The sequence below is a fragment of the Osmerus eperlanus genome, chromosome 4 (assembly GCF_963692335.1).
Source record: "Osmerus eperlanus chromosome 4, fOsmEpe2.1, whole genome shotgun sequence".
NCBI classification, from domain to species: Eukaryota; Metazoa; Chordata; class Actinopteri; order Osmeriformes; family Osmeridae; genus Osmerus; species Osmerus eperlanus.
The window spans coordinates 6512541-6524257 of NC_085021.1; the positions used below are offsets into that span (position 1 = coordinate 6512541).

Sequence of the window (11717 nt, forward strand, 5' to 3'; positions counted from 1 at the left end):
TGCTCCCATCCTGCCTCCTGCCTCCATGGCTGCTCCCATCCTGCCTTCTGCCTCCATGGCTGCTCCCACCCTGCCTCCTGCCTCCATGGCTGCTCCCATCCTGCCTTCTGCCTCCATGGCTGCTCCCACCCTGCCTCCTGCCTCCATGGCTGCTCCCATCCTGCCTCCTGCCTCCATGGCTGCTCCCACCCTGCCTGCTCCCACCCTGCCTCCTGCCTCCATGGCTGCTCCCACCCTGCCTGCTCCCACCCTGCCTCCTGCCTCCATGGCTGCTCCCATCCTGCCTCCTGCCTCCATGGCTGCTCCCTCCCTGCCTGCTGCCTCCATGGCTGCTCCCATCCTGCCTCCTGCCTCCATGGCTGCTCCCTCCCTGCCTGCTGCCTCCATGGCTGCTCCCATCCTGCCTCCTGCCTCCATGGCTGCTCCCTCCCTGCCTCCTGCCTCCATGGCTGCTCCCACCCTGCCTCCTGCCTCCATGGCTGCTCCCATCCTGCCTCCTGCCTCCATGGCTGCTCCCACCCTGCCTGCTCCCACCCTGCCTCCTGCCTCCATGGCTGCTCCCACCCTGCCTGCTCCCACCCTGCCTCCTGCCTCCATGGCTGCTCCCATCCTGCCTCCTGCCTCCATGGCTGCTCCCACCCTGCCTCCTGCCTCCATGGCTGCTCCCATCCTGCCTCCTGCCTCCATGGCTGCTCCCTCCCTGCCTGCTGCCTCCCTGGCTACTAACATCCTGCCTGCTCCCTCCCTGCCTGCTACCCCCCTGGCTGCTCCCTCCCTGGTATCTTAAGAAAATCAATGTATCTGCGTTTTGTCCCACTTCACTGACCATCCATTGTGATGCTCATTTTTGTTTATTTATTTTTAGGCTGTGGATGACTCTGGCATGCCGGGCTTAGACAGAGTAGACAGCTTGGCTGAGTGTTTGGTGGAGCTGAGGAACCAGTCCTCTCTGGCCCTCACCAACCAGCAGGTCAATAACATTCATTGTCTTGCTACATTCCCTCTGTGCCCTGCCAAAAATGTTCACACTTGCACATCTTTTTGTCTTCTCATATGTTCTCTCTGTGTAGGTAAGCAACATTGTTGCTCTGTGGCAGAACCTGCTGGACTACGACCAGCAGAGGGTTACCTTTGCTGCCAGACACCAGAGCAGGCTGGACACAGGGAGGTTCAGGTCTCCAAAGAAGAGGCAGGAGTTCACTCCAGGGGTGGAGAGCATGAAGAGGCACGCACTCACCACCACTGCCCCGCTTGCCCAATGGCCTGATTGCTGCCGCCTGATTGAACTGATCTTTGTCAGGCTCTGTGCCATCCATCGCTCTCCCAAGAAGAAGGGGACTGGTGCAGTGTCCAGATGGAGTTTAATCCTGGATGACTACAGGAAAATCAGGCAGCGCATTTTGGCAAATGGGACGGTCATGCAGCAGACCACACTGCAGCTGGTGGATGTAAGCCACACCACCCTTGTGCAGTGGCACAACAAGAGGGTGAAGAAGCAGGACAACGCTGTGGTTATGCAGGGGCTGAACTTGCCCAGTCGCTTGTCTGCGGCAGCCAACCCACTCCCTCCTGCTAATGTGCGCCTTCCATCTGCGCTCCCCCACCCAGGCCCGGCTCTCCAGTACCAACTGCCCTGCAGCACCGTGGGCCAGGCGCGGTTGAAAAGAAAGGTCCCGCCCACAGATGTAACACCGGTTGCTATAAAGATGCATGCCCAGCGTCAGCTCTTCCCTGCTCCACCCTCGGCCCCTCGTCTGTTGGTGCTGGCTCCGGTGACCTCACAGGTGCCTGTCCTCGTCGCTGCTCCACAGGCCCTGGGAGGTATCTTCCCTGCACCCCCTGCTCCGGTCCGAAAACTAACCCGCCATGTACTCCACAACACATCCAAGAAATGCGGGCAGTTCAGGACAGCCCAGACTGGACACAGTCAGTACAAAGGAACTGTGTACTGCCCCTCTGTAGAGGCTGTTCCCAAGGAGCAATGGTTGGAGGACATGAAACAAGTAGATGCCCCTCTACCCCCCTCCCAGAGGCATGGACGCTGGGCTAGTGCCCCTCTACCCCCCTCCCAGAGGCATGGACGCTGGGCTAGTGCCCCTCTACCCCCCTCCCAGAGGCATGGACACTGGGCTAGTGCCCCTCTACCCCCCTCCCAGAGGCATGGACACTGGGCTAGTGCCCCTCTACTCCCCCTCCCAGAGGCATGGACGCTGGGCTAGTGCCCCTCTACCCCCCTCCCAGAGGCATGGACACTGGGCTAGTGCCCCTCTACCCCCCTCCCAGAGGCATGGACACTGGGCTAGTGCCCCTCTACCCCCCTCCCAGAGGCATGGACACTGAACACTTTAATGTTGTTAATAGTTCTGTTAATGTTTTCTGTTATTGTCTATAGTTACTGTTGAATAAGTGAATGGAGGGATTCACTACTGTTCTGTATATATTTAAGTTATTGTCTATAGTTACTGTTGAATAAGTGAATGGAGGGATTCACTACTCTTCTGTATATATTTAAGTTATTGTCTATTGTTACTGTTGAATAAGTGAATGGAGGGATTCACTACTGTTCTGTATATATTTAAGTTATTGTCTATAGTTACTGTTGAATAAGTGAATGGAGGGATTCACTACTGTTCTGTATATATTTAAGTTATTGTCTATAGTTACTGTTGAATAAGTGAATGGAGGGATTCACTACTGTTCTGTATATATTTAAGTTATTGTCTATAGTTACTGTTGAATAAGTGAATGGAGGGATTCACTTACTACTGTATAATGGCTTTGTGATGACTGAAAATAAAAGTTTGATCACAACAGAAATGTATCTTCCTATGCTTCGTTTGTGTGTTTTGTGGATAAAAGTTTCTGCTAAATACATCAACTTAATTTTAAATATTCATTTAACAGTTATTAGTATCATCATTGTTTTGTTATTAACCAAACAGTGATTAGGTGATTTCCACAAAAAAATATAACCACTTGAATTTCTGGCAACAATTTAGTCAAACCAGAACCTTGGGATTAACTTTTATCCCATATATATGTCTATAGAAATAGAAATATAAGGTTTTAATTGTGATTCCTGATATACCTCAACATTTAAAAAACATTGGTGATGTAGGTCTGGGCCATAAAAATTCCTTCCTTCTCTTTTTCTCTCCTTTTTTCCCTCTTTTTTCCTCCTTTTTCTTCTTCCCCCCTTCTCCCCTCTCCTTTCCTTTCTTCCCCCCCCAGGTAGACGAATGTTCCCCAGCTTTGGCGCAGTCGGTAGAGCATGAGACTCTTAATCTCAGGGTCGTGGGTTCGAGCCCCACGTTGGGCGTGTTTACATTATGGAGGCCTATCCGTCACTCTGAGAGGCTTCAAGTAGTTGAATCAACTATTGCAGATCCAGAGGTGCTGTGGCTTAGCTGGTTGAAAGCGCCTGTCTCGTAAACAGGAGATCCTGGGTTCAACTCCCAGCAGCACCTCCCTGTGTTTGTTTCATACAACCGGCACATTTTTAACTTTCACCAATGTTGTGGATTCAAACGTATAGCGTCACAAAGGTCCCAGACGAGAATGCCTTTGGAAGCAACATGCTAAAGCCTAGATAGCTCAGGCGTTGGAGCATGCCACTCTTTGTTTGTAGACTATACACCCAGCAAATTTGAAACTGTATCTGGACACAATGTCAGCCTTCTGGACACAAGCAAAGCGTTTGAAACAATGACGGTCACAAAGGTCCCCGACGAGAATGCCTCTGGTTGTGTAGCAGTAAGCCCGGCTAGCTCAGTCGGTAGAGCATGAGACTCTTAATCTCAGGGTCGTGGGTTCGAGCCCCACGTTGGGCGTGTTTACATTATGGAGGCCTATCCGTCACTCTGAGAGGCTTCAAGTAGTTGAATCAACTATTGCAGATCCAGAGGTGCTGTGGCTTAGCTGGTTGAAAGTGCCTGTCTTGTAAACAGGAGATCCTGGGTTCACCTCCCTGTGTTTGTTTTATAAAACTGGCACATTTTTTACTTTCACCAATGTTGTGGATTCAAACGTATTCCGTCACAAAGGTCCCCGATGAGAATGCCTCTGGAAGCAACATGCTAAGCCTGGATAGCTCAGGCTTTGGAGCATGCAACTCTTTGTTTGTAGACTATACACCCAGCGAATTTGAAACTGTATCTGGACAAAATGTCAGCCTTCTGGACACAGGCCAAGCGTTTGAAACAATGACGGTCACAAAGGTCCCCGACGAGAACGCCTCTGATTGCATAGCAGTAAGCCCGGCTAGCTCAGTCGGTAGAGCATGAGACTCTTATTCTCAGGGTCGTGGGTTCGAGCCCCATGTTGGGCGTGTTTACATTATGGAGGCCTATCCGTCACTCTGAGAGGCTTCAAGTAGTTGAATCAACTACTTCAGATCCAGAGGTGCTGTGGCTTAGCTGGTTGAAAGCGCCTGTCTTGTTAACAGGAGATCCTGGGTTCACCTCCCTGTGTTTGTTTTATAAAACTGGCACATTTTTTACTTTCACCAATGTTGTGGATTCAAACGTATTCCGTCACAAAGGTCCCCGATGAGAATGCCTCTGGAAGCAACATGCTAAGCCTGGATAGCTCAGGCTTTGGAGCATGCAACTCTTTGTTTGTAGACTATACACCCAGCGAATTTGAAACTGTATCTGGACACAATGTCAGCCTTCTGGACACAAGCAAAGCGTTTGAAACAATGACGGTCACAAAGGTCCCCGACGAGAATGCCTCTGGTTGTGTAGCAGTAAGCCCGGCTAGCTCAGTCGGTAGAGCATGAGACTCTTAATCTCAGGGTCGTGGGTTCGAGCCCCACGTTGGGCGTGTTTACATTATGGAGGCCTATCCGTCACTCTGAGAGGCTTCAAGTAGTTGAATCAACTATTGCAGATCCAGAGGTGCTGTGGCTTAGCTGGTTGAAAGCGCCTGTCTTGTAAACAGGAGATCCTGGGTTCAACTCCCAGCAGCACCTCCCTGTGTTTGTTTTATACAACTGGCACATTTTTTACTGTCACCAATGTTGTGGATTCAAACGTATAGCGTCACAAACGTCCCAGACGAGAATGCCTTTGGAAGCAACATGCTAAAGCCTAGATAGCTCAGGCGTTGGAGCATGCCACTCTTTGTTTGTAGACTATACACCCAGCAAATTTGAAACTGTATCTGGACACAATGTCAGCCTTCTGGACACAAGCCAAGCGTTTGAAACAATGACGGTCACAAAGGTCCCCGACGAGAATGCCTCTGGTTGTGTAGCAGTAAGCCCGGCTAGCTCAGTCGGTAGAGCATGAGACTCTTAATCTCAGGGTCGTGGGTTCGAGCCCCACGTTGGGCGTGTTTACATTATGGAGGCCTATCCGTCACTCTGAGAGGCTTCAAGTAGTTGAATCAACTACTTCAGATCCAGAGGTGCTGTGGCTTAGCTGGTTGAAAGCGCCTGTCTTGTTAACAGGAGATCCTGGGTTCAACTCCCAGCACCACCTCCCTGTGTTTGTTTCATACAACTGGCACATTTTTAACTTTCACCAATGTTGTGGATTCAAACGTATAGCGTCACAAAGGTCCCAGACGAGAATGCCTTTGGAAGCAACATGCTAAAGCCTAGATAGCTCAGGCGTTGGAGCATGCCACTCTTTGTTTGTAGACTATACACCCAGCAAATTTGAAACTGTATCTGGACACAATGTCAGCCTTCTGGACACAAGCAAAGCGTTTGAAACAATGACGGTCACAAAGGTCCCCGACGAGAATGCCTCTGGTTGTGTAGCAGTAAGCCCGGCTAGCTCAGTCGGTAGAGCATGAGACTCTTAATCTCAGGGTCGTGGGTTCGAGCCCTACGTTGGGCGTGTTTACATTATGGAGGCCTATCCGTCACTCTGAGAGGCTTCAAGTAGTTGAATCAACTATTGCAGATCCAGAGGTGCTGTGGCTTAGCTGGTTGAAAGTGCCTGTCTTGTAAACAGGAGATCCTGGGTTCACCTCCCTGTGTTTGTTTTATAAAACTGGCACATTTTTTACTTTCACCAATGTTGTGGATTCAAACGTATTCCGTCACAAAGGTCCCCGATGAGAATGCCTCTGGAAGCAACATGCTAAGCCTGGATAGCTCAGGCTTTGGAGCATGCAACTCTTTGTTTGTAGACTATACACCCAGCGAATTTGAAACTGTATCTGGACAAAATGTCAGCCTTCTGGACACAGGCCAAGCGTTTGAAACAATGACGGTCACAAAGGTCCCCGTCGAGAACGCCTCTGGTTGTGTAGCAGTAAGCCCGGCTAGCTCAGTCGGTAGAGCATGAGACTCTTATTCTCAGGGTCGTGGGTTCGAGCCCCATGTTGGGCGTGTTTACATTATGGAGTCCTATCCGTCACTCTGAGAGGCTTCAAGTAGTTGAATCAACTACTTCAGATCCAGAGGTGCTGTGGCTTAGCTGGTTGAAAGCGCCTGTCTTGTTAACAGGAGATCCTGGGTTCACCTCCCTGTGTTTGTTTTATAAAACTGGCACATTTTTTACTTTCACCAATGTTGTGGATTCAAACGTATTCCGTCACAAAGGTCCCCGATGAGAATGCCTCTGGAAGCAACATGCTAAGCCTGGATAGCTCAGGCTTTGGAGCATGCAACTCTTTGTTTGTAGACTATACACCCAGCGAACTTGAAACTGTATCTGGACACAATGTCAGCCTTCTGGACACAAGCAAAGCGTTTGAAACAATGACGGTCACAAAGGTCCCCGACGAGAATGCCTCTGGTTGTGTAGCAGTAAGCCCGGCTAGCTCAGTCGGTAGAGCATGAGACTCTTAATCTCAGGGTCGTGGGTTCGAGCCCCACGTTGGGCGTGTTTACATTATGGAGGCCTATCCGTCACTCTGAGAGGCTTCAAGTAGTTGAATCAACTGTTGCAGATCCAGAGGTGCTGTGGCTTAGCTGGTTGAAAGCGCCTGTCTCGTAAACAGGAGATCCTGGGTTCAACTCCCAGCAGCACCTCCCTGTGTTTGTTTTATACAACTGGCACATTTTTTACTTTCACCAATGTTGTGGATTCAAACGTATTCCGTCACAAAGGTCCCCGATGAGAATGCCTCTGGAAGCAACATGCTAAGCCTGGATAGCTCAGGCTTTGGAGCATGCAACTCTTTGTTTGTAGACTATACACCCAGTGAATTTGAAACTGTATCTGGACAAAATGTCAGCCTTTTGGACACAGGCCAAGCGTTTGAAACAATGACGGTCACAAAGGTCCCCGACGAGAATGCCTCTGGTTGCGTAGCAGTAAGCCCGGCTAGCTCAGTCGGTAGAGCATGAGACTCTTAATCTCAGGGTCGTGAGTTCGAGCCCCACGTTGGGCGTGTTTACATTATGGAGGCCTATCCGTCACTCTGAGAGGCTTCAAGTAGTTGAATCAACTATTGCAGATCCAGAGGTGCTGTGGCTTAGCTGGTTGAAAGTGCCTGTCTTGTAAACAGGAGATCCTGGGTTCACCTCCCTGTGTTTGTTTTATAAAACTGGCACATTTTTTACTTTCACCAATGTTGTGGATTCAAACGTATAGCGTCACAAAGGTCCCAGACAAGAATGCCTTTGGAAGCAACATGCTAAAGCCTAGATAGCTCAGGCGTTGGAGCATGCCACTCTTTGTTTGTAGACCATACACCCAGCAAATTTGAAACTGTATCTGGACACAATGTCAGCCTTCTGTTCACAAGCCAAGCGTTTGAAACGATGACGGTCACAAAGGTCCCCGACGAGAATGCCTCTGGTTGCGTAGCAGTAAGCCCGGCTAGCTCAGTCGGTAGAGCATGAGACTCTTAATCTCAGGGTCGTGGGTTCGAGCCCCACGTTGGGCGTGTTTACATTATGGAGACCTATCCGTCACTCTGAGAGGCTTCAAGTAGTTGAATCAACTACTTCAGATCCAGAGGTGCTGTGGCTTAGCTGGTTGAAAGCGCCTGTCTTGTTAACAGGAGATCCTGGGTTCAACTCCCAGCAGCACCTCCCTGTGTTTGTTTCATACAACTGGCACATTTTTAACTTTCACCAATGTTGTGGATTCAAACGTATAGCGTCACAAAGGTCCCAGACGAGAATGCCTTTGGAAGCAACATGCTAAAGCCTATATAGCTCAGGCGTTGGAGCATGCCACTCTTTGTTTGTAGACTATACACCCAGCAAATTTGAAACATTCATTTGAAACTGTATCTGGACAAAATGTCAGCCTTCTGGACACAGGCCAAGCGTTTGAAACGATGACGGTCACAAAGGTCCCCGACGAGAATGCCTCTGGTTACGTAGCAGTAAGCCCGGCTAGCTCAGTCGGTAGAGCATGAGACTCTTAATCTCAGGGTCGTGGGTTCGAGCCCCACGTTGGGCGTGTTTACATTATGGAGGCCTATCCGTCACTCTGAGAGGCTTCAAGTAGTTGAATCAACTATTGCAGATCCAGAGGTGCTGTGGCTTAGCTGGTTGAAAGCGCCTGTCTCGTAAACAGGAGATCCTGGGTTCAACTCCCAGCAGCACCTCCCTGTGTTTGTTTCATACAACCGGCACATTTTTAACTTTCACCAATGTTGTGGATTCAAACGTATAGCGTCACAAAGGTCCCAGACGAGAATGCCTTTGGAAGCAACATGCTAAAGCCTAGATAGCTCAGGCGTTGGAGCATGCCACTCTTTGTTTGTAGACTATACACCCAGCAAATTTGAAACTGTATCTGGACACAATGTCAGCCTTCTGGACACAAGCAAAGCGTTTGAAACAATGACGGTCACAAAGGTCCCCGACGAGAATGCCTCTGGTTGTGTAGCAGTAAGCCCGGCTAGCTCAGTCGGTAGAGCATGAGACTCTTAATCTCAGGGTCGTGGGTTCGAGCCCCACGTTGGGCGTGTTTACATTATGGAGGCCTATCCGTCACTCTGAGAGGCTTCAAGTAGTTGAATCAACTATTGCAGATCCAGAGGTGCTGTGGCTTAGCTGGTTGAAAGTGCCTGTCTTGTAAACAGGAGATCCTGGGTTCACCTCCCTGTGTTTGTTTTATAAAACTGGCACATTTTTTACTTTCACCAATGTTGTGGATTCAAACGTATTCCGTCACAAAGGTCCCCGATGAGAATGCCTCTGGAAGCAACATGCTAAGCCTGGATAGCTCAGGCTTTGGAGCATGCAACTCTTTGTTTGTAGACTATACACCCAGCGAATTTGAAACTGTATCTGGACAAAATGTCAGCCTTCTGGACACAGGCCAAGCGTTTGAAACAATGACGGTCACAAAGGTCCCCGACGAGAACGCCTCTGATTGCATAGCAGTAAGCCCGGCTAGCTCAGTCGGTAGAGCATGAGACTCTTATTCTCAGGGTCATGGGTTCGAGCCCCATGTTGGGCGTGTTTACATTATGGAGGCCTATCCGTCACTCTGAGAGGCTTCAAGTAGTTGAATCAACTACTTCAGATCCAGAGGTGCTGTGGCTTAGCTGGTTGAAAGCGCCTGTCTTGTTAACAGGAGATCCTGGGTTCACCTCCCTGTGTTTGTTTTATAAAACTGGCACATTTTTTACTTTCACCAATGTTGTGGATTCAAACGTATTCCGTCACAAAGGTCCCCGATGAGAATGCCTCTGGAAGCAACATGCTAAGCCTGGATAGCTCAGGCTTTGGAGCATGCAACTCTTTGTTTGTAGACTATACACCCAGCGAATTTGAAACTGTATCTGGACACAATGTCAGCCTTCTGGACACAAGCAAAGCGTTTGAAACAATGACGGTCACAAAGGTCCCCGACGAGAATGCCTCTGGTTGTGTAGCAGTAAGCCCGGCTAGCTCAGTCGGTAGAGCATGAGACTCTTAATCTCAGGGTCGTGGGTTCGAGCCCCACGTTGGGCGTGTTTACATTATGGAGGCCTATCCGTCACTCTGAGAGGCTTCAAGTAGTTGAATCAACTATTGCAGATCCAGAGGTGCTGTGGCTTAGCTGGTTGAAAGCGCCTGTCTTGTAAACAGGAGATCCTGGGTTCAACTCCCAGCAGCACCTCCCTGTGTTTGTTTTATACAACTGGCACATTTTTTACTGTCACCAATGTTGTGGATTCAAACGTATAGCGTCACAAACGTCCCAGACGAGAATGCCTTTGGAAGCAACATGCTAAAGCCTAGATAGCTCAGGCGTTGGAGCATGCCACTCTTTGTTTGTAGACTATACACCCAGCAAATTTGAAACTGTATCTGGACACAATGTCAGCCTTCTGGACACAAGCCAAGCGTTTGAAACAATGACGGTCACAAAGGTCCCCGACGAGAATGCCTCTGGTTGTGTAGCAGTAAGCCCGGCTAGCTCAGTCGGTAGAGCATGAGACTCTTAATCTCAGGGTCGTGGGTTCGAGCCCCACGTTGGGCGTGTTTACATTATGGAGGCCTATCCGTCACTCTGAGAGGCTTCAAGTAGTTGAATCAACTACTTCAGATCCAGAGGTGCTGTGGCTTAGCTGGTTGAAAGCGCCTGTCTTGTTAACAGGAGATCCTGGGTTCAACTCCCAGCACCACCTCCCTGTGTTTGTTTCATACAACTGGCACATTTTTAACTTTCACCAATGTTGTGGATTCAAACGTATAGCGTCACAAAGGTCCCAGACGAGAATGCCTTTGGAAGCAACATGCTAAAGCCTAGATAGCTCAGGCGTTGGAGCATGCCACTCTTTGTTTGTAGACTATACACCCAGCAAATTTGAAACTGTATCTGGACACAATGTCAGCCTTCTGGACACAAGCAAAGCGTTTGAAACAATGACGGTCACAAAGGTCCCCGACGAGAATGCCTCTGGTTGTGTAGCAGTAAGCCCGGCTAGCTCAGTCGGTAGAGCATGAGACTCTTAATCTCAGGGTCGTGGGTTCGAGCCCTACGTTGGGCGTGTTTACATTATGGAGGCCTATCCGTCACTCTGAGAGGCTTCAAGTAGTTGAATCAACTATTGCAGATCCAGAGGTGCTGTGGCTTAGCTGGTTGAAAGTGCCTGTCTTGTAAACAGGAGATCCTGGGTTCACCTCCCTGTGTTTGTTTTATAAAACTGGCACATTTTTTACTTTCACCAATGTTGTGGATTCAAACGTATTCCGTCACAAAGGTCCCCGATGAGAATGCCTCTGGAAGCAACATGCTAAGCCTGGATAGCTCAGGCTTTGGAGCATGCAACTCTTTGTTTGTAGACTATACACCCAGCGAATTTGAAACTGTATCTGGACAAAATGTCAGCCTTCTGGACACAGGCCAAGCGTTTGAAACAATGACGGTCACAAAGGTCCCCGTCGAGAACGCCTCTGGTTGTGTAGCAGTAAGCCCGGCTAGCTCAGTCGGTAGAGCATGAGACTCTTATTCTCAGGGTCGTGGGTTCGAGCCCCATGTTGGGCGTGTTTACATTATGGAGGCCTATCCGTCACTCTGAGAGGCTTCAAGTAGTTGAATCAACTACTTCAGATCCAGAGGTGCTGTGGCTTAGCTGGTTGAAAGCGCCTGTCTTGTTAACAGGAGATCCTGGGTTCACCTCCCTGTGTTTGTTTTATAAAACTGGCAAATTTTTTACTTTCACCAATGTTGTGGATTCAAACGTATTCCGTCACAAAGGTCCCCGATGAGAATGCCTCTGGAAGCAACATGCTAAGCCTGGATAGCTCAGGCTTTGGAGCATGCAACTCTTTGTTTGTAGACTATACACCCAGCGAACTTGAAACT

At 49.4% G+C, this 11717-nt stretch overlaps 1 protein-coding gene and 24 non-coding genes across 25 annotated transcripts; all 25 read left to right on the forward strand.

Annotated features, from left to right (window-relative positions):
* Positions 1 to 651: 651 nt before the first annotated feature.
* On the forward strand, positions 652 to 2815 carry LOC134018209 (uncharacterized). The gene is made up of 2 exons (XM_062458090.1): positions 652 to 970; positions 1071 to 2815. Exons 1-2 carry the CDS (start codon positions 884 to 886, stop codon positions 2217 to 2219), a joined length of 1236 nt encoding a protein of 411 aa, XP_062314074.1. The 5' UTR covers positions 652 to 883; the 3' UTR covers positions 2220 to 2815.
* Positions 2816 to 3392: 577 nt separating this feature from the next.
* On the forward strand, positions 3393 to 3467 carry trnat-cgu (transfer RNA threonine (anticodon CGU)). The gene has a single exon. It is a non-coding gene; the product is annotated as a tRNA-Thr (tRNA).
* Positions 3468 to 3757: 290 nt separating this feature from the next.
* Positions 3758 to 3830, forward strand: trnak-cuu (transfer RNA lysine (anticodon CUU)). The gene has a single exon. It is a non-coding gene; the product is annotated as a tRNA-Lys (tRNA).
* Positions 3831 to 4254: 424 nt separating this feature from the next.
* On the forward strand, positions 4255 to 4327 carry trnak-cuu (transfer RNA lysine (anticodon CUU)). Its single transcript has one exon. It is a non-coding gene; the product is annotated as a tRNA-Lys (tRNA).
* A 424-nt stretch (positions 4328 to 4751) lies between these two features.
* On the forward strand, positions 4752 to 4824 carry trnak-cuu (transfer RNA lysine (anticodon CUU)). Its single transcript has one exon. It is a non-coding gene; the product is annotated as a tRNA-Lys (tRNA).
* A 73-nt stretch (positions 4825 to 4897) lies between these two features.
* trnat-ugu (transfer RNA threonine (anticodon UGU)) lies at positions 4898 to 4972 on the forward strand. The gene has a single exon. It is a non-coding gene; the product is annotated as a tRNA-Thr (tRNA).
* Positions 4973 to 5262: 290 nt separating this feature from the next.
* trnak-cuu (transfer RNA lysine (anticodon CUU)) lies at positions 5263 to 5335 on the forward strand. Its single transcript has one exon. It is a non-coding gene; the product is annotated as a tRNA-Lys (tRNA).
* A 73-nt stretch (positions 5336 to 5408) lies between these two features.
* trnat-ugu (transfer RNA threonine (anticodon UGU)) lies at positions 5409 to 5483 on the forward strand. The gene has a single exon. It is a non-coding gene; the product is annotated as a tRNA-Thr (tRNA).
* A 290-nt stretch (positions 5484 to 5773) lies between these two features.
* On the forward strand, positions 5774 to 5846 carry trnak-cuu (transfer RNA lysine (anticodon CUU)). The gene has a single exon. It is a non-coding gene; the product is annotated as a tRNA-Lys (tRNA).
* Positions 5847 to 6270: 424 nt separating this feature from the next.
* On the forward strand, positions 6271 to 6343 carry trnak-cuu (transfer RNA lysine (anticodon CUU)). Its single transcript has one exon. It is a non-coding gene; the product is annotated as a tRNA-Lys (tRNA).
* Positions 6344 to 6767: 424 nt separating this feature from the next.
* trnak-cuu (transfer RNA lysine (anticodon CUU)) lies at positions 6768 to 6840 on the forward strand. The gene has a single exon. It is a non-coding gene; the product is annotated as a tRNA-Lys (tRNA).
* Positions 6841 to 6913: 73 nt separating this feature from the next.
* trnat-cgu (transfer RNA threonine (anticodon CGU)) lies at positions 6914 to 6988 on the forward strand. Its single transcript has one exon. It is a non-coding gene; the product is annotated as a tRNA-Thr (tRNA).
* A 289-nt stretch (positions 6989 to 7277) lies between these two features.
* On the forward strand, positions 7278 to 7350 carry trnak-cuu (transfer RNA lysine (anticodon CUU)). Its single transcript has one exon. It is a non-coding gene; the product is annotated as a tRNA-Lys (tRNA).
* A 425-nt stretch (positions 7351 to 7775) lies between these two features.
* trnak-cuu (transfer RNA lysine (anticodon CUU)) lies at positions 7776 to 7848 on the forward strand. Its single transcript has one exon. It is a non-coding gene; the product is annotated as a tRNA-Lys (tRNA).
* Positions 7849 to 7921: 73 nt separating this feature from the next.
* trnat-ugu (transfer RNA threonine (anticodon UGU)) lies at positions 7922 to 7996 on the forward strand. The gene has a single exon. It is a non-coding gene; the product is annotated as a tRNA-Thr (tRNA).
* Positions 7997 to 8299: 303 nt separating this feature from the next.
* On the forward strand, positions 8300 to 8372 carry trnak-cuu (transfer RNA lysine (anticodon CUU)). The gene has a single exon. It is a non-coding gene; the product is annotated as a tRNA-Lys (tRNA).
* A 73-nt stretch (positions 8373 to 8445) lies between these two features.
* Positions 8446 to 8520, forward strand: trnat-cgu (transfer RNA threonine (anticodon CGU)). The gene has a single exon. It is a non-coding gene; the product is annotated as a tRNA-Thr (tRNA).
* A 290-nt stretch (positions 8521 to 8810) lies between these two features.
* On the forward strand, positions 8811 to 8883 carry trnak-cuu (transfer RNA lysine (anticodon CUU)). Its single transcript has one exon. It is a non-coding gene; the product is annotated as a tRNA-Lys (tRNA).
* Positions 8884 to 9307: 424 nt separating this feature from the next.
* On the forward strand, positions 9308 to 9380 carry trnak-cuu (transfer RNA lysine (anticodon CUU)). The gene has a single exon. It is a non-coding gene; the product is annotated as a tRNA-Lys (tRNA).
* A 424-nt stretch (positions 9381 to 9804) lies between these two features.
* Positions 9805 to 9877, forward strand: trnak-cuu (transfer RNA lysine (anticodon CUU)). The gene has a single exon. It is a non-coding gene; the product is annotated as a tRNA-Lys (tRNA).
* Positions 9878 to 9950: 73 nt separating this feature from the next.
* On the forward strand, positions 9951 to 10025 carry trnat-ugu (transfer RNA threonine (anticodon UGU)). The gene has a single exon. It is a non-coding gene; the product is annotated as a tRNA-Thr (tRNA).
* A 290-nt stretch (positions 10026 to 10315) lies between these two features.
* Positions 10316 to 10388, forward strand: trnak-cuu (transfer RNA lysine (anticodon CUU)). The gene has a single exon. It is a non-coding gene; the product is annotated as a tRNA-Lys (tRNA).
* Positions 10389 to 10461: 73 nt separating this feature from the next.
* trnat-ugu (transfer RNA threonine (anticodon UGU)) lies at positions 10462 to 10536 on the forward strand. Its single transcript has one exon. It is a non-coding gene; the product is annotated as a tRNA-Thr (tRNA).
* A 290-nt stretch (positions 10537 to 10826) lies between these two features.
* trnak-cuu (transfer RNA lysine (anticodon CUU)) lies at positions 10827 to 10899 on the forward strand. The gene has a single exon. It is a non-coding gene; the product is annotated as a tRNA-Lys (tRNA).
* Positions 10900 to 11323: 424 nt separating this feature from the next.
* trnak-cuu (transfer RNA lysine (anticodon CUU)) lies at positions 11324 to 11396 on the forward strand. The gene has a single exon. It is a non-coding gene; the product is annotated as a tRNA-Lys (tRNA).
* The last annotated feature ends 321 nt before the right edge of the window (positions 11397 to 11717 follow it).